Source organism: Scyliorhinus torazame, chromosome 11 (assembly GCF_047496885.1).
Source record: "Scyliorhinus torazame isolate Kashiwa2021f chromosome 11, sScyTor2.1, whole genome shotgun sequence".
Classification (NCBI taxonomy): domain Eukaryota; kingdom Metazoa; phylum Chordata; class Chondrichthyes; order Carcharhiniformes; family Scyliorhinidae; genus Scyliorhinus; species Scyliorhinus torazame.
The window spans coordinates 75,097,323-75,124,694 of record NC_092717.1 but is presented as its reverse complement, the minus strand read 5'-3'; the positions used below and the strand labels follow the sequence as shown (position 1 = coordinate 75,124,694).

Sequence of the window (27,372 nt, the reverse complement as noted above, 5' to 3'; positions counted from 1 at the left end):
TTGTCTGACAAGAAAGATCCTACAGAGCCCAATTGCAGCTTTTATTAGCTTGTGATAGGAAAATCTTATTTATTAAATGTTGATTTATTTAACATTGCACTTTTCATGAACACAACTACAACGTTAGATGAAGACTTACCATATCTTTCAAATGGTGGTGGGAGGGAGAGGGAAGGACAGAGAAAGAGAGAGGGGCTGGAAACAGTTGAAAACATATGAACATTTTTACTTTCGATGGAGCACTTATAGGAGTATTTTGGTGAGGGAACCTGCTATTTATTTCCCCCCCTGTGCACACCAATTCAGTCTGCCAGGGTGCAAAGTCTGCTCTCAGGCCTCCTCCAACATAATTTTCAAATTAGTTGCTAGGTGTTCAAAATTGGCTAAAGCTTAGCTTTCCCTCCTTCTCTGCGAGGAATGGCTTGGCCTTCTCTTCACAATAACACAATTGCAACTCAGCATGTGGGGGAAATCTCAGTGAACCCAGATACACCACTTCAGTGGACAGCAATGCTTCCTTTAAATTAAGTCTCACTAGACTTTTTCAGATGCAAGAGAAAAGTTTAAATAATCTAAAGACATTTCTCTTCAAAGAAAAGTGATTTGCTATCCCTCTTTTCGGCTCACGCTCATTTTTTTGATCAATGGTACAGCTAGGCAACTTTCTCCAAAGAGCTCTAATAATCCTCTACAAGAGAATACAATCATGCTTCCCTTTCACCACCCTCTCCGTTTTAGGGAAAGTCAACCTGATTGTTTGCTCAATGATTAGTTTGTTGATGAGGAAATGCATCTCTTGGGAAATTGCAGTAACTTATGTCCTTCAACTCGATGTCAAGTCAAACTTGATAGAAATTTCCTTTAAAATAAGTCACACAAAATATTATTTATAAAAATTTCAGATGGCTCGATATTAAGGTGTGCAATTGGTCATGCTAACCCAGCATGGAAATATGCTAATATTATGATGAAAAGTCTGATTGGTAGCCGTATAGAAAGCTGCGACCCAACTAGTAAAGTATCATGTCACCAGCCCCTCCTGGATTATCTGTTCTCTGCTAATAATTTTCAAGGGAAAGCTGGTTTATTAACAGCAAGGCAAATCAATGGACAGAATTATCAGTTGCTATAGGCTCACAGGCGGTCAAACAAGGGCAGCAGGGTGGTGCAGTAGTTGGCACTGTTGCCTCACGGCGCCAAGGTCCCAGGTTCGATCCCGGCTCTGGGTCACTGTCCGTGTGGAGTTTGCACATTCTCCCTGTGTTTGCGTGGGTTTCATCCCCACAAAGATGTGCAGGGCAGGTGGATTGGTCACGTTAAATTGCCCCTTAATTGGAAAAAAATGAATTGGGTACTCAAAATTTATTTTAAAAAAACAGATGGTCAAATGAAATCTAAAGACAATTTAAATGAGCAGGTAGGGTCTGATTTTACCTAGGGAAATGCTGTGCTAATTAAAAAAGATTGATGGCTCTATTTGTATTATAAATTAAATGCATATAAATTGAATTTTCCAGAACAAGCAGCTAATATTTTCAGGTACAACACTAATCATACGTGCATTTTATGTAGAAACGGACAAACAGTTGATCCTGACAGGATGCATTTGTGCCCATGCAGTGCCTATCGTTTGTGTACTTGCCATCAGCAAAGCAAGTAAACATATGTGAAGATAAAGTATACGAAGTATATTAAGCATGATCTGTAGAATTTTAAGAACAATTAAAATGGCATACTTCTTTAAAAATCAGTCCTGAAGTATAATATATTCACAAATTGGGCAATGCCCATTTCTAGACTGAATTTTAACCGTGTAGATTTCAAAGTTATTTGTTCAAATGTAAGCAGGGTCCTTGAAACCTAAAGCTCCCACTACTCGGATTTTTAAAATTTACTTTTGAGACAAGCATGTTTTATATTTTTCATGAGTGACCTATTAATGATAATGTAAAATGTTGCACCATAAAACAAATATGGTAGTCGAATAAGAAATTCCGCTTGTTACAATTCCCAAAGAAACTAGTAACTTATAAAAGGAGTTCTGAATTCCCCAGCAATTGATGGAAAGAATCACACACTGTTTCATGCTTTAAGACTCTTACTGTAAAAAGCAAACTAAAATCAACATTGTCTAAACAAGATTTAGTAGTCAGCTAATAGATCAGACGATAGAAAAGATACTCTTAGCCCATTAACTGACTAACACAGCCAGAAATCCCACACCATCTTCATACGTTACACAATACTCTCATCAAATATTCATAGTTAAAATCACAAATTCCTCCTGGCTATTTAACTGGTTCTCTTCTCAATGTTACCCCAGGGTAAGTTTTCCTGTGTCCTTTTAGAAGCTCTTTCATACGATCTCTTGAATATAATTAAGCCGATTTCAAGCATCAAGGCTTCCTCTGGCAAATCTTCAGTCCTTAAACTTCTAGAAGTTCAATCTCTTCAAACAGGGAATCTGTTCTCACCTGCACTCCGCTTGGTGGTTAACACAAAGATGGTCAATAAAAGGTGACCACTGTTTTCAGTCTTCCTTTCTCTCTGTCTGTCAACAAAACCTGCTGTCCCTCTTTTGCATGAAGGTGTGAAAACTAGCACTAGAGTTTCAATCTGGGTCTCTGTACCCATGAAAACCAAATCACATGGGCCTGTCTCTGGACAGAGTTTAGCATGGTTTCACACCATCCCCTATTCCAAGTCATTCTCTTTTGCCTCAGACAGTTTGAAACATAACCGCCTTATAAAGTCTCACATTTGTAACAAGCCACTTAGGAACACAACACCATTAAATTATCAGTACAATGATCTTAGCCTTTCATTATAACCTCTGGACTTCATTAACTTTTCATTTTCTTTTCAGGAACATATCTGCTGTACATTCATTCCCCCATCACAGTTCACCTCGGGTTACAATATTGTCTACCAGATTTTAGTAAGACTCAGTTTCTAAGCTTTGTGCTATTGTTCCAAATTCAGAGATTTCTGTTAAGTCAACCTGAAGAGAATGGAACCTCCAAATAAAAATTAAATGTCACAGACACACAAATCATAATTGAAGTATGTTTTAGCATTATCTGACTTTGCAAGAACTCTTGTAACAAACTTTCCAATCCCACCTTCATTATCCTGATGGGCGGCACAGTAGCAGTGGTTAGCACTCTTGCTTCACAGCATTAGGATATGTTCCTCAGTTCGATTCCCGACTTGGGCCACTGTCTGCGCGGAGTCTGCACATTCTCCCCGTGTCTGCGTGGGTTTCCTCCGGGTGCTCCGGTTTCCTCCCACAGTCCAAAGATGTGCAGGTTAGGTGGACTGGCTGTGCTAAACTGCCCTTAAGTGTCCCAAAAAGGTTAGATGGGGTTACGGGGACAGGGTGGGGGTGTGGGCTTAAATAGGGTGCTCTTTCCAAGGGCCGGTGCAGGCTGGATGGGCCGAATGGCCTCCTTCTGCACTGGGTAAGTTCTATGAAGCAGATAAGCAGTACTGAATGGAGGCAAGATACTTTCTCCCAAGAAGGCTTCTCTCGTGCATAACCTGCTGACCTGCAAAGTAAAACTGAAGAAACCATGGCACAGATCACCTCCCAGACCATTGAGGGAAGAAGTATTTTTCATCCTCATCGACTGTTCCTCGATTGAAGGATGACATCTAATCAAACTCGCAAGGTTATGCCATGGGTCTGCACAAATGTCTTTTTTCATTCAGTCTGCTGGCAATTTAAAACATCCATGAACTCTGCTTGCTTGCAATTCCAAAAGACTGAATTTTCTGATAAGAATAGAGGCCCCAATTTAATAATCTATGCACATTTACAAAGTCTCAATATTGGCATGGTCAAAAATGAACCAGAGGCAAAAATGCACGTCATATAAATTCACGCTTCAAATTTTATGTAGAGCTGCCAGCAGCATTATCAATGTCTCACCCACAATTTGTTTTATGGCTAGGGAAAAAGACTAATGAAAAAGTCCCCATTTCTCTCTCACATTGTCACCCTTCCCCAAATTTAATTTGTGACTACCACCAGAAGCATGTCCACAAAAGTTTTGGTGAAGACAGTGTGTCCCTATGACAGCATTTTGAAAAGTATCAAAACTCACATTTAACTGGACACATTCCAACAGGCCAAAAAAAACTTTGGGATTACAGACTGCTTGCATTGGCTTAAAGAACAGAAGGTAAACTTCAAGATATTTTAAGAATGCTGTCAGAAACAAATATTAAATCTACCCAGAGCGCAATAAATAGGTCAATGGTTTAGAAAGTCCCACTGGAGATGATGAGATGAGCTAGCTTTATTAAATAATTCCAAAATAGCTTAGCTGAGAAAAATTACTATTAAGGTTTAAAGGAACACATGTTGCCAGGAGGCTAGGTTATTCTCCCCAGGCACAGTAACTGCGGCAACTGGCATGGCAAAGTGAAAACCCAAATTAACATGAAGGATAAAGGCCAGGGAATCAGCAGAAGACTGCACCAAGTACTCCAGCAACAGTGCGGGGACAATGGTGACTCAGTTAGGTGCGAACAGAAAATCTAATCACCAAAATCAGATTTAATTTGGATACTATCCAATCCAAACGACTCCATTTAGCAGTGCTGTTCATCTTAATTCACTTAGAATACAATGCATAACTGAACTGGAACTAGGTTATGTGCTGAATTGGTATGAATCCTTTTCAGTTCAGTCTGCCTACATAGGCAGACGTTTCAAAATATAATTAGCATGCTACTTAGGTATGTTCTGTTGGGCCAAAGAGAGGTAGTTTTACATTGAATGATATGCACGTATACTTTATAAAAATTGAATTGTGTCACTGAGAAACTCATTCCATTTAATTTAAATATTCATTGCACATTAATGTCAACGCTCAGATAGTGCTGTGTCCTTTGCTTCACATCTGGTTCGACAATAATCTGAAAAATGAGTATTGAGAGAAGATTGATAACAATTGCCAATCATGATAACATTCGAGGGATTGTAAACAATTAAGAGCACATTGATCAGGTGCCAAGGCAATGTAGGATTAGGAAAATAAGACTATGGAAATGGCAACCGAACTTCAAAGTCAGTAAATAAAAAATGATGACAAAAGAGAAGCAGAATAAATATTGGGCCTATAAACTAAACAGTGTTAAGTCTACAAGATACAGCTCAGGAAAGGGATTATTGACAGACAAATCACTGAAACTGCTTGCAACAGTTCAAATAAAAGGCAAATAGGATCTGGGGTTGTATCGGATTATGGAACAAAATGTACACGGGATATGATACTAAACCTATAATTCTATGTCGATGCCCTAATTTAAACCACTTTATGAAGTTCTGGTTTGCAATATTATATAAAGGTAATTGTAGCTTTCGATAGGTTTGGAGAAAAAGGGCTTCATGACTGAACCGGAAGTTGGACACAGATGGTAGAATCGCAGAATCGCCGAGCAGAAACTTATAGCCAAGTTCTGCACACATGAGTACAGCCTCAACCGGGACCTTGGATTCATGTCGTATTACATTCACCCCCCACCATCTGGCCTGGGCTTGCGAAATCCTACCAACTGTCCTGACTTGAGACAATTCACACCTCTTCAACCTGGGGTTACCCCCCTCTCTGGATCTGTAAAGACTTAGTTACCTGCAAATGCTCGCATTCAAAGTATCGTCTTGTATCTTTGACTGTGTCAAAATATATCTTTCTGGAACCTACCTCTTCATTCACCTGAGGAAGGAGCAGTGCTCCGAAAGCTAGCAATTTGAAACAAACCTGTTGGACTTTAACCTGGTGTTGTAAGACTTCTTACTGTGCTCACCCCAGTCCAACGCCGGCATCTCCACATCACAGATGGTAGAGAAATTGTACAAGCTGAGTTTGTTGACATCAGATGAGACTAAGAGGAACCTTGTTGAGGTACTTAAGATTCTTAAGGATACTGTAAAGTGGAACACAGAGAAGCTGTTTACCAAAGCCCCAGGAATGGCAATGAGGGAAAATGAATGAACAGATTAGTTTAAAAAGAGAATAGTAGGGGGTAATGTCCAAGTGACTGAAATTGTTAACATTAACAATTTAAGGAGCAGTTAGAAAGGCAAGCCAGCAAATCAAATTGAGAGATATAATAGCATTCACATAGTATAGAGAATGGTGTATAAAGATTTGAACTCTGAGAGAGCATGATGGACCAAGTTGGTGTATCCCAGAGACATGCTCTTCAGGTTGCCCATGGCTCAGCTGGTTAAAAGTAGGGAGGTGTTGAGCATATCAGACAGGAAGAGTTCCAGCTTCGAACCATTCTCGGTTTCCCCCTTAACCCTTACGCTAAGAAGACTAAGCTTCTTGCCTGATTTTTGTTCATTGATCCCGGTGCAAAATGTTATGTGGATATTAGGGGAGGACAAGAACACATACTCACTTAGGAAAGGCCCCAAAGTTTTAACATTGAGTCAGACAGAGTGAAGAATTAACAAGAATAACATGCAAAATGCCGTTTATACAGCAACCGCTAATTTGCATTTCTGTCCAGATTATGACAGTACTGTTATTCTAACTCAGGCATCCATTAAAACAAATAAATCCATTGTGTATAAAGGTGTCTCTGCATAATAAAATTTGCATAATGGCTTTCAAATATTTAGTTACCATCAGTGTGGGAGTTTTTCAGACTGGTCTGTCGTGTTGGGTGTCCTGGTCTACAAACAGGTCAACACGGCTGGAGATGGTGTAACTCTATTTTATTAACAACTCAACTGTAATAACATACTGTAACTTTGGGTACCTGCATGACCAGCTTATCTGTGGACCCTGTCCTATCACTATCTAGGTGAGGCACTCAGCACATGGTGAATGTCTGAGAGGCAGGCTGTGAGCTCTGTGCTCTGAGCTGGCTGCTGCTAAAATGAGCGGGAACTCTGGTGTCCCCTGTCTTTATAGTGCGTGTGCTCTCACTGGTGATTGGCTGCGATGTTGTGTATGCTGGTTGGTCCTACTGCATGTTCATCAGTGTGTGTGTGATTCCACCATGATATGCTGACATCCCTCCTTTTCGCAAAGAATATGTGCCTACATGAGAATAAACAAAGTGTAGTGAGTGTGTCTGATCATGTGTGCGCATTATTTACATCAATGTGTACATGTGGCTATACTATATACACGGGAAGGTGCCAGGTGCAGAGGAAAACTATGTTACACCAAGAACGAAACAAATGCTATTAACAAACGATGAAAAGCTCTTAAACAGTACGGCAGAACAAGTCAGTGAGTCCAATAGTGCAAGGTTTATAAATCAAGTCTTTGGGGTGGGCGACGAATTCTATAGATATGTCAGGAATAAACGAATGACTAGGGTAAGAGTAGGGCCAGTCAAGGACAGTAGCGGGACGTTTTGCGTGGAGTCCAAGGATATAGGAGAGGTGCTAAATGAATATTTTTCGTCAGTATTCACACAGGAAAAAGATAATGTTGTCGAGGAGAATACTGAGATTCTGGCTACTAGACTAGAAGGGTTTGAGGTTCATAAGGAGGAGGTGTTAGCAATTCTGGAAAGTGTGAAAATAGATAAGTCCCCTGGGCCGGGTGGGATTTATCCTAGGGTTCTCTGGGAAGCTAGGGAGGAGATTGCTGAGCCTTTGGCTTTGATCTTTAAATCATCTTTGTCTACAGGAATAGTGCCTGAAGACTGGAGGATAGCAAATGTTGTCCCCTTGTTCAAGAAGGGAAGTAGAGACAACCCCGGTAACTATAGAACCAGTGAGCCTTACTTCTGTTGTGGGCAAAATTTTGGAAAGGTTTATAAGAGATAGGATGTTTAATCATCTGGAAAGGAATAATTTGATTAGAGATAGTCAACACGGTTTTGTGAAGGGTAGGTCGTGCCTCACAAACCTTATTGAGTTCTTTGAGAAGGTGACCAAACAGGTGGATGAGGGTAAAGCAGTTGATGTGCTGTATATGGATTTCAGTAAAGCGTTTGAGAAGGTTCCCCACGGTAGGCTACTGCAGAAAATATGGAGGCATGGGATTCAGGGTGATTTAGCAGTTTGGATCAGAAATTGGCTAGCTGGAAGGAGACAAAGGGTGGTGGTTGATGGGAAATGTTCAGACTGGTGTCCAGTTAATAGTGGTGTACCACAAGGATCTGTTTTGGGGCCACTGCTGTTTGTCATTTTTATAAATGACCTGGAAGAGGGCGTAGAAGGATGGGTGAGTAAATTTGCAGATGATACTAAAGTCGGTAGAGCTGTGGACAGTGCGGAAGGATGTTACAAGTTACAGAAAGACATAGATAAGCTGCAGCGCAGGGCTGAGAGGTGGCAAATGGAGTTTAATGCAGAAAAGTGTGAGGTGATTCATTTTGGAAGGAATAACAGGAATACAGCGGACTGGGCTAATGGTAAGATTCTTGGCAGTGTGGATGAGCAGAGAGATCTTGGTGTCCATGTACATAGATCCCTGAAAGTTGCCACCCAGGTTGAGAGGGTTGTTAAGAAGGCGTATGGTGTGTTAGCTTTTATTGGCAGAGGGATTGAGTTTCGGAGCCATGAGGTCATGTTGCAGCTGTACAAAACTCTGGTGCGGCTGCATTTGGAGTATTGCATGCAATTCTGGTCGCCGCATTATAGGAAGGATGTGGAAGCATTGGAAAGGGTGCAGAGGAGATTTACCAGAATGTTGCCTGGCATGGAGGGAAGATCTTATGAGGAAAGGCTGAGGGACTTGAGGCTGTTTTCGTTAGAGAGAAGAAGGTTAAGAGGTGACTTAATTGAGGCATACAAGATGATCAGAGGATTGGATAGGGTGGACAGTGAGAGCCTTTTTCCTCGGATGGTGATGTCTAGAACGAGGGGACATAGCTTTAAATTGAGGGGAGATAGATATAAGACAGATGTCAGAGGTAGGTTCTTTACTCAGAGAGTAGTACGGTCGTGGAATGCCCTGCCTGCAACAGTAGTGGACTCGCCAACACTAAGGGCATTCAAATGGTCATTGGATAGACATATGGATGATAAGGGAATAGTGTAGATGGGCTTTAGAGTGGTTTCACAGGTCGGTGCAACATCGAGGGCCGAAGGGCCTGTACTGCGCTGTAATGTTCTATGTTCTATCTGGCCCTTCGAGCCTGCTCCGCCATCCAATGAGATCATGGCTGATCTTTTGTGGACTCAGCTCCACTTTCCTGCCCTAACACCCGCCCGAAGGTGGTAAAAAAGGCATATGGAATGCTTTTCTTTGTTGGATGAGGTATAGAATATACAAGCAGTGATGTAATGTTGGAATTACATAAAATGTTTAGGCCACAGCTGGAGTTTTGCATACAGTTTTGATTACCACATAATGGGTAGGACATAATTCCAGAAGAGATTTACAAGAAAGTTGCCAGGTCTGGAAATTTGCAACATGAGGAATGACTGGTAGGCTAGAGTTCTTTTCTTTCGGCCAGAGGAGGCTGATGGATGACTTGATTGAGGTGCACAAAATTATGAAGGGTCTAGATAGAGTAGAAAGGGAGGACTTGTTTCCCCTCGCGGAGGTCAGTTACTAAGGAATCCAGGTTTAAGATGATTGGTAGAAGCATTAGAGGGGATATTAGAAGAACATTTCCACCCAGAGGGTGGTGGGTGTCTGGAATTCACAGCGTGCATCGGTGGTTGAGGCAAACACCTCAATTCATTCAAAAGGTATCTAGATCTGCACCTGCAAGGCTACGGACCCAGTGTTGGAAGGGTTAGAATCGATGGCGAGATTTTGTTTCAGCCGGGTAGACACGTGGGCCGAATGGCCACTTTCTGTGCTGTAACTTTTCTATGGTTCTATTATTTAATGCTGTGTAAACAGCATTGGCTTTGCACTGATAAACAACTAATGAAACACACAAAAAGGATCTAAAAGCATACTAGTTCCAGGTGAAATATACCCGTACATTGGGTACATTTTATATTAACACAAGTAGTAGTGATGTTCACAAATTTAAGGTTGACCAAGAATGCATGAGTGTGGAGAGAAATACAAAAACAATTGAGGAAAAGATGTTTGAAAAATCCTGAACAGTGTTACACACACGCTTAAGGTTTAATTCTTACTTTTTGCTGTGCTGTATGGCAGTTCAGGCACTACGCAAGGCCTCTGCTACTCTGTGTTGGGGAAAGCAAAAATCACCAGGCTCCCCAATTTTGAACCTTGTGCAAACACCCCTTCTTCACCTTATATATGGACATTGAGCGAGGTCACAATTGCACTTGGCTGTGATGTCCCCAATCAACTCAGTGTCAAGACTCGGACACCGGGAATAGTCCCTCGGGTTAGGTAATGGAGAACAACCACTGCCTGAGGCTCATACTGTTGCAAACAGGCGAGGAAAATGTTTATTGCAAAACCCCTTGTCTAAGCAAACAGCTGGTGCTTCAAAAGCTACCATGGTGGTGACTGTTCAAAGACGTAACAACACTGATGAAGGTGTATTCACTTAAGTAATATCAACCAAACAAGCTTAAATAATGAGTGACTTATCTATCAACATGGTCAAAAATACCAATAAGATGTCAACTCTTACAAAGCAGGTTTATTTTACAAAAAAACAAGCTCATAAAAAGCAACTAGATTAAAGAAAGCAAACTTACCCACTAGCCAGATTGAGGAGTTCCTGTTTTTCAGCCACATTCGACTTTTCTTCTAGTTCCCACAACAGCACATTGACGAGGTGAGAATTCTTGATAATAATGGGCACTTCTTCAAACATATTCTCAGAAGTAATGAGTGCCTTCTTTATTCTAGTTGATAAAGACAAGATGAAAATTCTTGAAAACTGGGTGCATTTATTTAGCTTGGTTTATAAAGGTGATTAGTCCTCAAACATCAGCTATCACTTATTTGGAGTAAGATGGACTCATTTTGGTTTTGAAGTTACAGATTTGGATTATTTTCACTCTTAAAATAACCACAGCTGCATTTGTTTAAAAGGATTTGTAAGCGGCATCACTCATTTTAATAACAGCTCTGGCTGGCTGCTCATTTCGTTCTTTATTCAAGGCATTTCAAGATTACACATTTACAACATTTCAACAATTTAAAGATTTTATGTTACTGGTATGTCAATTTAAAATGTTTCCCAACTGTTCAGATGCTCAGCAACTTTATTGTGCGAGTAGTTAAGCTTTACAAACCAAGGAAGTTCCAGGTTGGACCTGAATATCAGTAGGAGTAGGAATGCTAAAATTGAAGTGGATTAGAAAATGGATAGGAATATCTAAGTTTTACACTGTTGGCCATTATTCAGTGACTCTTGTTAGAGGAATACTACTGCAAGAAAAAATGCTACTTTGGCAAAGAGCTGAGGTGTGACGACAGACATTTATAGGATCCTATCCCAGCAAGTATTCAATGCTTTTGAGAGGGGAAATGTATGACAAAATAAAAAATTGCCAGTATGAAATCACGACCCAACTCTTGATTTAAAATGATTAAAGCATGCAGTAAGGTGTCCAATACGGTTGCAATATTGGTATCTTCATGGCAAAGTGGAAAATTGTGGATATATTCTGTCCGCAGAAAGCAGGATAAATCCAATTTGGCCAATTTCTGCCCCATCAGCCTATTCACAATCATCAGTAAAGTAATGAGAAATATTGTTGGCAGTGCTGTGAAGTGACAATTACTCACCAATAAACTGTTCAGTTTGGGTTCTGCCAGCACCATTCATATTCAGACCTCATTATAGCCTTAGTGCAAACATGGACATTAGGAGTTGAATTCCATGGGTGAGGAGAGAGTGACTAATCTTGGCACTAGAAAAATTGAAGCTAATGGCAATCAGGGGGTTCTGCTGGCTTGAGTAATCTCATGCACAAACGAAGATGCAAATGGTGGAAAGCATTCATCTTAGCTCCAGGAGTCCCCGAGGACAGGCCCAACTATCTTCCCCTGCCTAATCAATGACCATCTCTCCATCATAAAGTCAGAAACGGGGATACTCACTGATGATTACAGTTGATTTTCATTTGCAACTCCTCAGATAATAAAGCAGTCTGCGGCTGTATAAAGCAAAACCTCAACAATATTCAGACTTGCGCAAACAAGTGACAAGTACATTTCATGCCAAACAATGAACATCTATGACAAAAGAAAAACTAACCGCCCATGTGACATTCAATAGCATTACCATCGTTGAATCACTATCCATTGATCACCATCGACCAGAAATCTAACTTGATCAGCTTGGGGCAAATAACTCATCTCCTCACTCCCCAGAGCCTGTCCACAAGTCAGGAGAGTGATGGAATACTCCTGGGTGAATGCAGCTCCAACAGCAAAAAGAAACTTGACAATATTCAAAGAAAAGCAGTCCACTAGTTAGCACCCATCTACTGTCTTAAATGGTCATTCCCTCGACCACCAGTGCACAGTGGGAGCAGTGTGCACCAATAAGAAGCACTGCAGCAACTCGCCAAAGCATCTTCAACAGCAACTTATGACCTCTACCCCCATGAAGAATAAGGGCAGCAGGCACATGGGAATGCCATTACCTGTAAGTTACACACCATTCTGACAAAAAACTATATCATCGTTCCTTGACTGTCCCTAGGCAAAATCCTGGAAATCCCTTGTTAACAGCACTGTGGGTCGACCTACACCACATGGACTGCAGCAATTCATGAAGACAGCTCACCACGACCTTCAATTGGGGATGGCCTTTGCAGCGATGCCCACATCTCACAAATTAAATAAGAATATCTGTCCGAGAGCTACAAATTGAACTAAAAATTATATACGGAGCAATGTTACCTCTAAGATGCGCACACAGCCACCCAGAAATTGTGAATGTACTGAACAATACAATAAATATGCTGCACACAAAAGAAAAATTATAAGGAACATTGATGCAGAGATTAGGGAGTTAAGCATGCCGACTTTGACCCAAAATTAATGGGATACAAGTCTCCACAATAATATAAGTAGCATTTCTGACCATCCTCAACCCATTTCAAACTAGGTGCATAAAACTGGCCACAAATTAGCACAAATGAGCAAATTGTGCAATGTGATTATTAACATAGTTCAGGAGAAGGTTAGGTCTTGTATTAGACAACTCAAAGACAGAATATGAGCTTACATGGAAAGCATCGATTTGGAAAAATTCTCTTTCTCTTCAGGGACTGTCCTCCTCTCCTGCTGTTATTACCACTCCTCAAAAAACTAATCTTTGATCCTTCCATCCTTGCAAACTACTATCCCATCTCCAACCGCCCTCCCTCTCCAAAGTCCCTGAACCTGTTCACACCTACCTAATTGGTGTCCATCTTTCCCAGAACTCCATGTCTCAATCCCTCCAGTCAGATTTCTGCCCCTGACAAAGTACAAAAATGGCTCTCATCTAAGTTACTAATGATATCACATGTGACTGTGACTAAGGCAAACTATTCCTCCTCATCCTTCTTGACCTGTCTGCCACTTTTGGCATGGTTGACTACACCCATCCTCCCCCCAACCCCTTTACGATACACATTATAGCCTATTTATTTCCACAAACTTTGGTCAAATACCTTCTTCTGCAGCTCTGTGTCATGTTTTGTTTGATAACAGGCCTAGGAAGCACCTTGGAATGTAAAATAGTTGTAAAAATAGGAGATACTGTTAAAAGTGACAAACGCACGTTATTCTCAGCATGAATTGCCACAGTAAAGGAAGAAAGGATGGGCTGAGAGAAAACTTGGAGTAAAAGAGCTATAGACAATGAAACAGACAATATCCTATGGTTAAGGTAAAATTACATCTACCTTGCAGCTAGCTTTCACTGTGCTGGAAAATGACAAAAGGTTCCACCTCCCACTACTGACATCTCACACCTCGAGACATCCATTTGTCAAAATGTGCTTTCTAAACCCCTTTTAAATTACAAAAGCAAGATGGATTTTGAACCATATAGAAAGAAATCATATTCTTTTTCATACTTGCATGCATTACCTAGTTCAGAGGGGCCACAGCCTCAATTTAACAAGCTATTTAGAATATCCAAAAACCATGATAGATGATTCTACGAGTCTGGATCCCTCATCAAATTACACATGGTGTTATATTTCATTCAGCTGCAAATTTGAACTGTGTTTATTTTGGTTCTGTAGTGTATACAGATTTACTCAATATTAAACTGTAACATTACCACGGTTCAGACACGAGGGGGCCCGGTGAGCTATGAAAACATCTGAGCTCCCTCCACTGACAAAAACACATATTGCGCCATAAAATCGAAAGAGGTTTCCGAGACAAAATGATTTTTGTTTAAAAATATGGAGGTAAGACTTCAAACCTTTCAACATATTCTATCAACAGCTCCTTTTAATTTCCTTTGTTGTTCCAGTACAACACAAGTCTATGTTCTCATTATTGATTCCCCAACCAGTAGAAATTATCTTATTGCATATCCCAACAAAACCCCTCATAATTTTGAAAACTTTTATTAGCTCCCTCTTTCTTCTTCTCTGTTCATATGAAGAGTCCCAAATTAATAAGCGTTTGACCATAATTACTGCCTCTCATGAATGGTATCATTCCAGCAAACCTATGATGCGTCTTTTCCTGTAATATCCATCCTAGAACAGTTGTCCGGAAGTTCGTAAAATACTCAAACTGTGCCAATATCTTCTATAAATTTAGCAACTTTTCTTGTTTCGCATTCAATACCTTTCTTAGTGAAGCCGCTACAATGTCCCTTAATCTTTTTACATCACGAACTTAAATGCTTTTTGGACTAAAAAACATCTACATACATTGGATTTCTCGTATTAATACACTTGCGATTTATTTGAAAAATTCAAATAAATGTGTCAAGGAAGCCCGTTGCTTACATATCTACAAGGGCAGCACGGTAGCACAAGTGGATAGCACTGTGGCTTCACAGCGCCAGTGTCCCAGGTTTGATTCCCCGCTCGGTTACTGTCTGTGCGGAGTCTGCACATTCTCCCCATGTCTGTGTGGGTTTCCTCCGGGTATTCCGGTTTCCTCGCACAGTCCAAAGACGTGCAGGTTAGGTGAATTGGCCATGATAAATTGCCCTTAGTGACCAAAAAGGTTAGGAGGGGTATTGGGTTACAGGGATAGGGTGGAAGTGAGGGCTTAAGTGGGTCGGTGCAGACTCGATGGGCCGAATGGCCTCCTTCTGCACTGTATGTTCTATATACATAGAACATCCCCTAATTAGTCAGTTATTTTTACTATCTTAGTTTCATCCCAGTTCTCTTGTTCCTCGGCATTGATAACTTGACAACTGCCCTCATCTTCAATGTCCTTCATTACTCTGAGATCCGTGGCAACATAGCACCACTAGTATTTTGCACTCTTAATCCCATAAACCTTTGTTGAAATTAGTTTCCTTTTGAAAATCTGTCTCCTGTAGTCACTCTTATATATTCTCTTCAAATATTCCAATGGCTACACTCTTTCTAGAAAAACTGAAGCAAAAAATTTATTAAGCACCTGTCAGTTGCCAGAAAACCTACTTAATCTCCACGTGACTCTAACAATTCTTTGATAATCATTTTATTTATATGCTTATAAAAAGCTCTCATTATTTTCCTTCAGTGACTCAATATTTTTACTCTTAGTTTTCTCACCCACACTTTTTATATTCCTCAATTTTCCTGTATTATATACCCCTTGTATTTCATATATATTTTTTGAAATCTCACTCTTTTCTTACCTCCTGATTTAAAGGTTTTGCCTTATCTTAATCTACTTTAGGATAGGTCGTGCCCATCCTTATTCCAACTCAGTTACTATAGCAAATCTCTCTAAACTGCCTACAATCAGCATTCTAATTATCTTTCGACTAACAGGTGATCCATATATATATAATTCTCAAGACAGTAGCATATCCTCTTTAATTATTTCTCAACTCAATTCAGAAAGAATACGTTTGAGCAACAACAATAAAAATTCTCCTTTCTACAAATGTTGAAGAGGCCTTCATTTAGGTTCATCCTTGCCCCTTAAGTACCTCTCCTGAAAACGTTAAACAGAGCAGGGGCTTACCCTGACTTAAGACAAGTTTTCTCCAATCTACAATATCATTATCCTTAATTTTATTTAATGTTTATTAAAACGCTCTGGTGAGTTTTCCAATTACCTCAACTACATTTAATTTAATTTCTTTCACGGGTTGTAGGCATCATTGGCTGTCCATCCCCCGCTGCAATCCAGGTGTTGTAGGTACACCCACAGTGTAGTTAGGAGGGAGTTCCATAATTTTGACCGAGCAACAGTGAGGGAACAGGAATGCAGTTTTGCGTCAGGATGTTGTGTTGCTTGGAGAAAACTTGCAGGTGGTGTTCCCTTGTATTTGCTGCTCTTGCCCAGTTTGGAGGGTGCTGTGGAGGAGTCTTGCTGAGTTGCTGTAGTACATCTTGTAGATGGTACACACTGCTGCCACTGTGCATAGTGGTGGAGGGGATTAATTTGTAAGATGGGAGATGGTTTGCCAGTCAAGTGGGCCACTTTGTCCTAGATGGTGTCAAGCTTCCTGTAAGTGTTATGATCCCAATTCCAGCTGCTGTTACGCTGGAGAGTCAGGTCTCAGAGCGGAACCCTGGCTGGATAGATCCTAACTTTTTTTCTGTTTAGAGACGTGGATGAACATAATCGCAGGACTGGCATGCCATGTAGAACATTTTTAACAAAAGAATAAAACATTTAATGAACCTGAAAAGATTAACTGTAATGCAACACTCTCTCACTCCACCTATATCTTTACAGATGTATCCAGATTGTAAGGATAACACAAGTTACAAAATATCTTTTACTATAATGTTCTCAGTAATTACATAGTCCCTGTAAACCGATAGGCCAACAGTGGTCAGAAACTCTGAAACCAAGTGATGCAACTCAATACAACTTGTGGATTTCTCATCAAATCCCCCCCAGCTGCTTTTCACACCGTGAGCCAACTTGTCTCATTGAAACGCTGACTTCCACACTCGTGTTTCCAAACCTCCACCCTTGAAGACCATGCTCAAAATCTTCCCCCAAATAATGCTTTCTCCCCGATGGATACCTTCACCAAGGATCCACCCCCAGGATTTTCAACTCTCCTTTCTGTATTCCTCTGCCTTGGTTTGTCATGTGTATTCAAGTCTCCACACAATCTCTCAGGTACCCAACCAAGCCAACAGAACACGACTGCCTCACAGGCTGGATTAAGATGTCAATATACTATTCATTTACCTCGGAAGTCTGGCTTCTCACCTAGCTGATTCCTGCAGCTGTCTCTTTCAACTCAAGAGCACTTTCTCTGCTTTTTCTTCAACTTCTTGTGCTTTATTCCTGTAATCTAACTGTCTTCCTGAGAGATTATTTTTGTCCCCATTCCCTGCTTTTTAGGACTTTCTTTTGGTTTTGGGGGAATTCTGCTCTCCGAGATACAACCAACTCTTTCTGTGCTTGGGTGGCCCTGGTTGCTGAGCAACAGCCTATTTTTCCTTTAAACCTGGTTTGCTTTCATGTCATAAACCTTCATTATCATGTATGCAGCTAAACAAAATTGAAGTCATTAACCCTTTCAAATACAGAAACACAAAATTAACTCAAAGCTATACCTTATTTCTAATACCTACCAAATACAAATACAGCTTATTTAAAATTACCATTGTCTTTTGACAAGAGTTCTTGGAGCTGCATTCATCCAGACAATGGAGAGTATGCCATGAAATTCCTGACTTGTGCCTTGTAGGTGGCCTTGGGGGACCCAGAAGGTGAGTTACTCATTACAGAATTACAGATTTTAGCCTGACCTGCTCTTGTAATGACAGTATTTATATTTCATAGAATTTACAGTGCAGAAGGAGGCCATTCGGCCCATCAAGTCTGCACCGGCTCTTGGAAAGAGCACCCTACCCAAGGTCCACACCTCCACCCTATCCCCATAACCCAGTAACCCCACCCAACAATAAGGGCAATTTTGGACACTAAAGGCAATTTATCATGGCCAATCCACCTAACCTGCACATCTTTGGACTGTGGGAGGAAACCAGAGCACCCGGAGGAAACCCACGCACACGCGGGGAGGATGTGCAGACTCCACACAGACAGTGACCCAAGTCGGAATCGAACCTGGGACCCTGGAGCTGTGAAGCAATTGTGCTATCCACAATGCTACCACAATGCAGGCTCAGTTCAGTTTCTGACTCCTAGATGTTGACAGTGGGGGATTTGTTGATGGTAATGCCACTGAACGTCAAGGGGAGACAGTTAGATTCTCTCTTGTTGGAAATGGTCTTGTGTGGTATGAATGTTGCATGACACTTATCAGCCCAAGCCTGAATGTTATCAAAGTCTTGCTGTATATGGGCACAAACTGCTTCACTATCTCAGTCATGAATTGTACTGAACATTGTGCAGTCATCAGCAAATATCCCCACTTCTGGAGGAAAAACCATTCATGAAGCAGCTGAATATGTTTGAACCTAGAACATTACTCTGAGAAACTTCTGCAGTGATGCCCTGTGACGGAGATGATTGACTTTCAACAACCATAACCATCTTTCTTCGTACTAGGTATGACTCCAGAGTGTCTCCCACCCGAGTCCCACTAATTTCAGTCTTGCTAGGGGTCCTTAAGGTTCCACGCGGTTAATCTCTCAAGTTCAGCTCTTTTGTCCATGTTTGAACCGAGACTGCAGTGAGGTCAGAAGATCAGTTCCGCTATCAGCAGCCATTCACACAAAAATTATGTAACTCTGAAGTAATTAAGTAGGTAATTAACAGAATCCAAAACTTTTGGGGATGTGTAGATTTCCTCCTGTATTGCATTACTATTTTTACCTCTTCTTTCCTTCACCATCTCATGAATTTTATAAGATTAATGATTCTATTGGCTATATCCAGGTGTTGCTATCATTGTCCAACTGGTCTCGAGCCTTCATTTAACACCCCTGATGAACATGAATTAAACTCAAAAGATTTTACATAATTTACAAGAATCCAAAACAGAAAGGTAATGATTACAATTATAGTTAAGTCTGGTTAGATCACAAAGAGTATGGTGCACAGTTATAATCTTCATAATTACAAAAAAAACTGGAGGAAGTGAAAACAAAATTGAGAAGGATCATACTAAGACTGGGAGAGTATAACTATCAGAAAAGACTACGGTTCTTTTCTCTAGAAAAGATAAGCCTGAAAGGTGATCTGATAATGCTCTTTAAAATTTACGAAGAGGATCACTAGAATAGATGTGAAGAAGATGTTTCCTTTTGTGGTCGAAAGCTCGGGGCCATAAATACAATATAGTCACTAATTAATCCAACAAGGAATTCAGCAGAAAACTCTTAACTGATAAGAATATGAAACCCACTACCACACAGAACAGTTGAGACAATTAGCGTAGATGCATTTAAGCAGATGTGAGACAAATACCTGAGGGAAAAAGAATTGAGAATATGTTGAGGGAGACTCACATTGGCAGAAACACTTTCAGCAGATCGAAATGGTCTGCTTCAGTGCTGTGTAATTCAATGTACAACTGGACACCCTGCTGGAACATTTTTTCGCAATCCAGGAGGAAATCTAGACATCCACAAAAGTTTTGGATTCTGTTAATTACCTACTTAATTACTCAAGAAAAAAACCCACCCAGTTTAAGTCACACTAAATCTAATTCAAAGCTTTGAGACAGCCCATAATTGTGATCCGATCACAGTGCAAAGTTGATGGCTTTAAAACATATGTTGAAATACAATAATATATACTAATTATTTGGACCTGGCAAGCCTAAAGAAACTATTTCCAATTTTGTTTTGTAAATTAAGTACCAGTAGTTAACTATTTGTGTCTCGCACATAACCAGTGCACTGGTGAAATAAACTATTTCAGTTACATTACTTCTCGAGGCCTCACAGCTTGCAATTTAGTTAAAAATTGAGAAATTCTTGCCCCAGTTCCACTCATACTTGATGAAATCAGACAAATACATACTCAAATAGCAAAATTAGGAGTTTTCAGGAATGAACTATTCAGTCAAAAAAGCTTGGATGGATTAAGCAGTGTTCTTGCATCTGTGAGGCATTCTATTGTGAAGCAATGGTGTACACATCTTCCAATTTGATCAGGATTAACCAAAAAGTTTTGTGAAAGGATTAATTTAATTTGTGAATTCTTCAGTTGTGCTAAGATTAAGAGTGCACCAATACCATACTGGTTGATTAAAGCGGATGTATTAAAATAAACTGAAATATCGAATGTTACAGCACGAATAATTTTGAAACAAAATCAAAACTTAATATTAGAAAGTGTTTACAAATGATTTAATTTACAAATGTGTGATGAGCAAAATGTAATTTAAATGCATATTTTAATATATCTCAATATGGTATATTCCAAAAACTATGAACTGTGCGAGAAGCTGCTTATATTTAAAAGGATGGCACTACACAAATGCAGTGTTTTTAGCCTGAAAAGTTAGATGCATTAGACCTGGTGAGGTAGCAGGAAGGTTCTACACTTGATTTTCTTTTTATCAATTATTGACAATATTTTTATTTTTATTGTAATGTTTATGGCCCATTGGCAGCATTATATATTCTGCTAAAGTACATACAAAGTAAGTCACGCTATTTAAATTGTGAGCAACTTAAGGCAAAAAGAAAAGGTTTTGCGGTCCAGCGCCTTTTTTCATGCCCCAAAGCTTAGATAGAATGCATGTCTTCAACAATTTGCAGATTAGATGAGAATGATTTAACTGTTAATGATTTAATCTGTAGTGTTTGAGGAGGGGTGACAGTAGTAGTTGACATGAATTGTTTACTTATTTCCGTAACACTGATAGCTACAAATTGAAGTTATCACAACATTTTTAAGTTTAGCAGATGCGTGGAAAATAGAGAACCACCATTTAAGTTGGTGTTTAAATCTGCTGTAAAAAGGTTAAAGCAGCATAAACTGTAAATGAAGAAAGCAGATAATAAAACTACAGCACTTGAATCCAGAGATCACAGGCTTTTCAATATATCAGGATATGTTTTCCATGAAAAAAAAACTGGGAAAAAAAAGCGGGTGGCACGTTGGCGCAATGGTTGAGCACCACTGCCTCACGGTGCCGAGGACCCAGGTTCGATCCCGGGTCACCGTCCGTGTCTCAAGGTGTCTACGTGGGTCTCACCCCCACAACCTAAAGATGTGCAGGGTTGGTGGATTGGCAAAGCTAAATTGCCCCTTAAAAAAAAAAAATTTTAATAAGGATATTTTTTCACGGTTCATAAAACCATAGAAACAAAGAAAATAGGAGGAGGCCACAGAAGAGAATCATAGAATTCCTACTGTGCAGGCGGAGGCCATTCAGTCTATCGAGTCAGCACCAACCCTCTGAAACAGCACCCTACCTAGGCCTACTTCCCCGCCCTATCCTCATAACCCCACCAAACCTGCACATCTTTGGACACCAAGGGCCATTTTAGCATGGCCAATCCACCTAACCTGCACTTTGCTGGGCTGTGGGGGGAAACCGGAGCACCCAAAGGAAATCCACACAGATATGATGAGGAAGTTCAAACTCCAAACGGACAGTCACCCAAGGCCAGAACTGAACCTGGGTCCCTGGCGCTGTGAAGCAGCAATGCTAACCACTGTGCTGCCTTTTCGAGCCTGTTCTGCCATTCATTATGATCATGGTTTCATCATCCAACTCAGTAAGCGATTCCTGCTGTCCCCCCTACATCCTTTGATGCCTTTAGCCCCAAGTGCTATATTTAACTCCTTCTTGAAAACATACAATGTTTTGGCCTCAGCTACTTTCTGTGGTAGAGAATTCCACAGTCTCACCACTCTCTGGGTGAAGAAATCTAAGTCCTACATGGTTTACCACGTATCCTTAGAATGTGACCCCTGGTTCTGAACTCCCACGCCATCGGAAACATCCTTCCTGCATCTACCCATCTCGGCCAATTAAAATGTTATGGGTTTCTATGAGAAACCCCCTCACTTTACTCGAGCAAATATAATCCTAACCGTCTCAATCTCTCCTCATACATCAGTCCTGCCCTCCCAGGAATCAGTCTGGTACACGTTTGCTGCACTCCCAATATAGCTAGAACATCTTTCCTCAGATAAGGAGACCAAAACTGCACACAATATTCCAGGTGTGGTCTTACTAAGGTTCGGCATAACTGCAGCAAGACTGCCCTGCTGCTGTACTCGAATCCTCTTGCTATGAAGATCATTTGCCTTCTTTACCGCCTGCTGCACCTGCATGCCTTCTTTCAGCGACTGGTGTACAAGTACACCCAGGTCTCATTGCACATTCCCCTCTCTCAATCTATTGCCATTCATCTAATATTCTGCCTTCCTATTTTTGCTGCCAAAATGGATTACCTCACATTTATCCACATTGTACTGCATCTGCCATGCATTTGCCCACTTAATTCAACTTGTCTAAATCACACTGAAGGATCTCTGCATCCTCCTCACAGCTCTCCCTTCCACTCAGCATTGTGTCATCTTCAAATTTGGAGATATTTCCTTTAATTTCTTTATCTAAATCATTAATATATATTGTGAATAGCTGGGGTCCCAACACTGATCCCTCCGCTACCCCATTAGTCACTTCCTGCCAGTTGGAAAAAGGCCCACTTCTTCCTACTCTTTGTTTCCTGTCTGCCAACCAGTTTTCGATCCATCTCATGACACTACCCTCATGCTCTTCAATTTTGCGCGCCATATGGGACTTTGTCGAAAGACTTCTGAAAGTTCAAATAAACCACATCCACTGACTCACCCTCGTCAACTCTACTCATCACATCCTTGAAGATGTAGATTTGTCAAGCATGATTTCCCTTTTGTAAATCCATGCTGACTCTGTCTGATGCTTCCACTGTTTCCCAAGTGCTCTGCTATTAAATATTTTATAGTGGAAACTGACGTCAGGCTGATTGGTCTATAATTCCATGTTTACACCCAACATCCCTTTTTAACTAGTGGGGGATATTAGCTATCCTCCAATCTGCAAGGAACTGCTCCAGAGTCTATAGAATCTTGGAAGATGGCTGCACTACATCCACTATTTCCAAGGCCACTTCCAAAGTACTCTGATATAGATTATCAGACCCTGGGGATTTATTGGTCTCCAATCCCATCAATTTCCCCAATGCTATTTCCCTACTAATACTGATTTCCTTCAGCTCCTCCTTCTCACAAAACCCGGTGTTCCCTAACATTTCTAGCATGTTCTTTGTGAAAACAGAACCAAAGTATATATTTAGTTGTTCAACCATTTCTCTGTCCCCCATTATTATTTTCCTTGTTTCTGACTGTAAGGGGCTAACATTTATTTTCAGCAATCCTTTTCACAGTAGAATCATAGTATCCCTACAGTGCAAAAGGAGGCCATTCATCCCAGTGAGTCTGCACCAACCCTCTGAAAGAGCATCCTGCCTATGCCCCACTATATCTCCGTAACCCAATAACCCCACCTAACCTTTTGGACACAAAGGGGTAATTTAGCATAGCCAATCCATCTAACCGGTACAATCTTTGGACTGTGGCAGGAAACTGGAGCACCCGGAGGAAACCCATGCAGACACGGGGAGAACGTACAAACTCCACACAGACAGTAACCCATGGCTGGAATCGAACCAAGATCCCTGGTGAAGTGAGACAGCAGTACTAACCACTATGCCACAGTGCCACCACATTTCTCTTCACATACCTATAGAAACTTTTACAGTCAGGTTTTATGTTCCATAAGACCATAATACATAGAAGCAGAATTAGGCCACTCGGCCATCGAGTCTGTTCCGCCATTCAATCATGGCTGATATTCTTCTCATCCGCATTCTCCTGCCTTCACCCCCGAACCCCTGATCCCCTTTTTTAAAAAATAAATATATTTATTCAAGTTTTTTAACAACACAATTTTTCTCCCTTGCAAACAATAACCCCCCCCCAGTAACAAAATAACAAGAAATTGCACTGAGCAAGATACATACATGGCAAAATGGTATATTTACATAGCTTTATACACTGGCTGTCTCCCGCACGTGCCAGTTTCCCCCACCCTTCATGTTATCTCTTGCTCATCCACCCCCCCCAAGCAATCCCCCATTCCTCAATCCCCCCCCCCCCCCACCGGGTTGCTGCTGACTGACCTTCCTCTAACGCTCCACGAGATAGTCTAGGAACGGTTGCCACCGCCTGTAGAACCCCTGCGCAAACCCTCTCATGGCAAACTTAATCCTCTCCAGCTTTATGAACCCAGCCATGTTGTTTATCCAGGCCTCCACGCTCGGGGGCTTTGCCTCCTTCCACATTAGCAAGATCCTTCGCCGGGCTACGAGGGACGCAAAGGCCAGAATGCCGGCCTCTTTCGCCTCCTGCACTCCCGGCTCGTCCACTACTCCAAATATTGCTAGCCCCCAGCTTGGCTTGACCCGGACTTTCACCACCTGAGATATTGCTCCTGCCACTCCTCTCCAGAACCCCTCCAGTGCCGGACATGACCTAAACATATGGACATGGTTCGCCGGGCTCCCTGAGCACCTTCCACATCTGTTCTCTACCCCAAAGAACCTGCTCAACCACGCCCCTGTCAAGTGAGCTCTGTGAACCACCTTAAATTGTATCAGGCTGAGCCTGGCACACGAGGAGGAGGAATTAACCCTACCTAGGGCATCAGCCCACAGACCTTCCTCGCTCTCCTCCTCCAGCTCCTCCTCCCATTTACTCTTCAGCTCTTCTACCAGCGCTTCCCCCTCTTCTTTCATCTCCTGGTATACTGCCGACACCTTGCCCTCCCTGACCCATACACCCGAGATCACCCTGTCTTGAATTTCTTGTGCCGGGAGCAACGGGAATTCCCTCACCTGTCGCCTCACAAACGCCCTCACCTGCATATATCTAAAGGCATTTCCCGGGGGTAACTCGAACTTCTCCTCCAGTGCCCCTAGGCTCGCAAACGTCCCGTCAATGAACAGGTCCCCCATGCTTCTAATCCCCGCCCGATGCCAGCTCTGGAACGCCCCGTCCATCTTCCCCAGGACAAACCGGTGGTTACCCCTGATCGGGGACCACACCGAGGCTCCCATTGCACCCCTGTGCCGTCTCCACTGGCCCCGGATCCTTAGCGTTGCCACCACCACCGGGCTCGTGGTATACTTTGTCGGCGAGAACGGCAGCGGTGCTGTCACCAACGACCCCAGGCTCGTTCCTTTACAGGACGCCAGCTCCATCCTCTTCCATGCCGCCCCCTCTCCCTCCATAACCCACTTGCGGATCATCGCCACATTTGCTGCCCAGTAGTAGCTCCCTAGGTTTGGCGGCGCCAACCCTCCTCGGTCCCTACTGCGTTCCAGGAACCCTCTCCTTGCCCTCGGGGTCTTATTTGCCCACACAAACCCCATAATACTCCTAACCTACTCTCTTAAAAAAGCCCTTGGTGATCACGATGGGAAGGCACTGAAACACAAACAGAAACCTCGGAAGGACCACCATTTTGACCTACTGCACTCTACCCGCCAGCGAGAGCGGTAACATGTCCCATCTTTTGAAGTCCTCCTCCATTTGCTCCACCAACCTCGTCAGATTCAGTTTATTTTTTTAAATATGTTTTATTGAAATTTTTTTCCCAAACAACAATTTTTCCCCTCTTACAAAGCAAACGCAACAATAACAATACAGAAATTTTAACAATACACAAGTAACAAAACCCCTTTATCTTTGACCTGTCAGATTCAGTTTATGTAGGGCACCCCAACTCCTGGCTATCTGGATCCCCAGATACCGAAAACTCCCTGCCGCCCTCCTCAGCGGTAGGTCCCTGTGGTAGTATGCATTAGGGGTCATGTGGGACTGTGAAGCCGTGATGCTATTGGCTGACAGATCCCGGGTCCTGGTTGGCTGTTGATCCCTAGCTCCGCCCTGAAGGCGGAGTATAAGAACCTGGGCTTCTCCCCGCAGCTCCAGTCTGTTGCTGAACTGCGAGGAACAAGTCACGCTTAATAAAGCCTCATCGACTTCATCTCTATTCGTCTCTCTCGTAAGTCATTGTGCGCTACAGTCCCCTATCCCTCTTTCTTGGTCCCCTGCCTGTAATACAAAGAGCTCACTCTTCCCTACATTGAGCTTATAGCCCGAAAACTCCCCAAACTCCCTTAAAGTCTGCATGACCTCCACCATCCCCTCCATTGGATCCGCCACGTACAACAAGTCATCCGCATATAGCGACACCCGATGTTCTTCTCCCCCTCGGACCACCCCCCTCCATTTATTAGACTCCCTCAATGACATGGCCAAGGGTTCGATCGCCAATGCAAACAACAGGGGGGACAGGGGGCACCCCTGCCTCGTTCCGCGGTACAGCCGAAAGTACTCCGACCTCCGCCGGTTCGTCACTACACTCGCCACCGGGGCTCTGTAAAGCAGCTTAACCCAACTGATAAACCCTCCCCCGAACCTACGCAGCACCTCCCAGAGGTACTCCCACTCTATTCGGTCAAAGGCCTTTTCCGCATCCATAGCTGCCACTATCTCCGCCTCTCCCTCCTCCGATGGCATCATTATCACGTTTAAGAGCCGCCGCACATTAGTGTTTAATTGCCTGCCCTTTACGAATCCCGTCTGGTCGTCATGGATCACCCCCGGGACACAGTCCTCAATCCTCGTGGCCAGCACTTTTGCCAACAACTTAGCATCCACGTTGAGGAGCGGGATCGGCCTGTACGATCCACATTGCAGTGGGTCCTTGTCCCGCTTTAGGATCAAAGAAATTGTCGCTTCCGACATTGTCGGAGGCAGGGGCCCCATCTCTCTTGCCTCGTTAAAGGTCCTCACTACTAGTGGGGCCAACAGGTCTACGTACATTCTGTAGAACTCCACCGGGAACCCGTCTGGTCCCGGTTCCTTTCCCGCCTGCACACTCCCCAAACGCTTACTCAGCTCCTCCAACCCAATTGGTGCCCCCAAACCAGGCACCTCTTGCTCCTCCACCCTCGGGAACCTCAGTTGGTCTAGGAATCGTCTCATCCCCTCTTCCCCCCGCTGGGGGCTGTGATCTGTACAGCTCTTCATAGAAGGCCTTGAATACCTTGTTTATTTTCGTCGCACTCCGAACCGTGGCTCCCCTTCCATCTTTGATTTCCCCTATTTCCCTCGCTGCCGTCCTCTTACGGAGCTGGTGTGCCAGCATCCGACTAGCCTTTTCCCCATACTCGTAGGTCGCCCCCTGTGCCTTCCTCCACTGTGCCTCCGCCTTCCCGGTGGTCAACAGGTCAAACTCCATCTGGAGCCATCGTCTTTCCCCAAGTAATCTTTCCTCCGGGGCCTCTGCGTATCTCCTGTCCACTCTCAAAATCTCCCCCACTAACCTCTCCCTTTCCATGCCCTCTGTCTTCTCCCTATGAGCCCT

At 42.4% G+C, this 27,372-nt stretch overlaps 1 protein-coding gene across 1 annotated transcript in view; it reads right to left on the bottom strand.

Moving 5' to 3' along the window:
- Nucleotides 1-27,372, bottom strand: part of LOC140385352 (eukaryotic translation initiation factor 3 subunit H-B-like) — a 182,930-nt gene that overhangs the window by 31,247 nt on the left and 124,311 nt on the right. Inside the window, exon 5 of the mRNA XM_072467419.1 lies at nucleotides 10,616-10,765. Coding sequence (XP_072323520.1) covers nucleotides 10,616-10,765 — 150 coding nt within the window. The remainder of the gene's footprint in view (nucleotides 1-10,615; nucleotides 10,766-27,372) is intronic.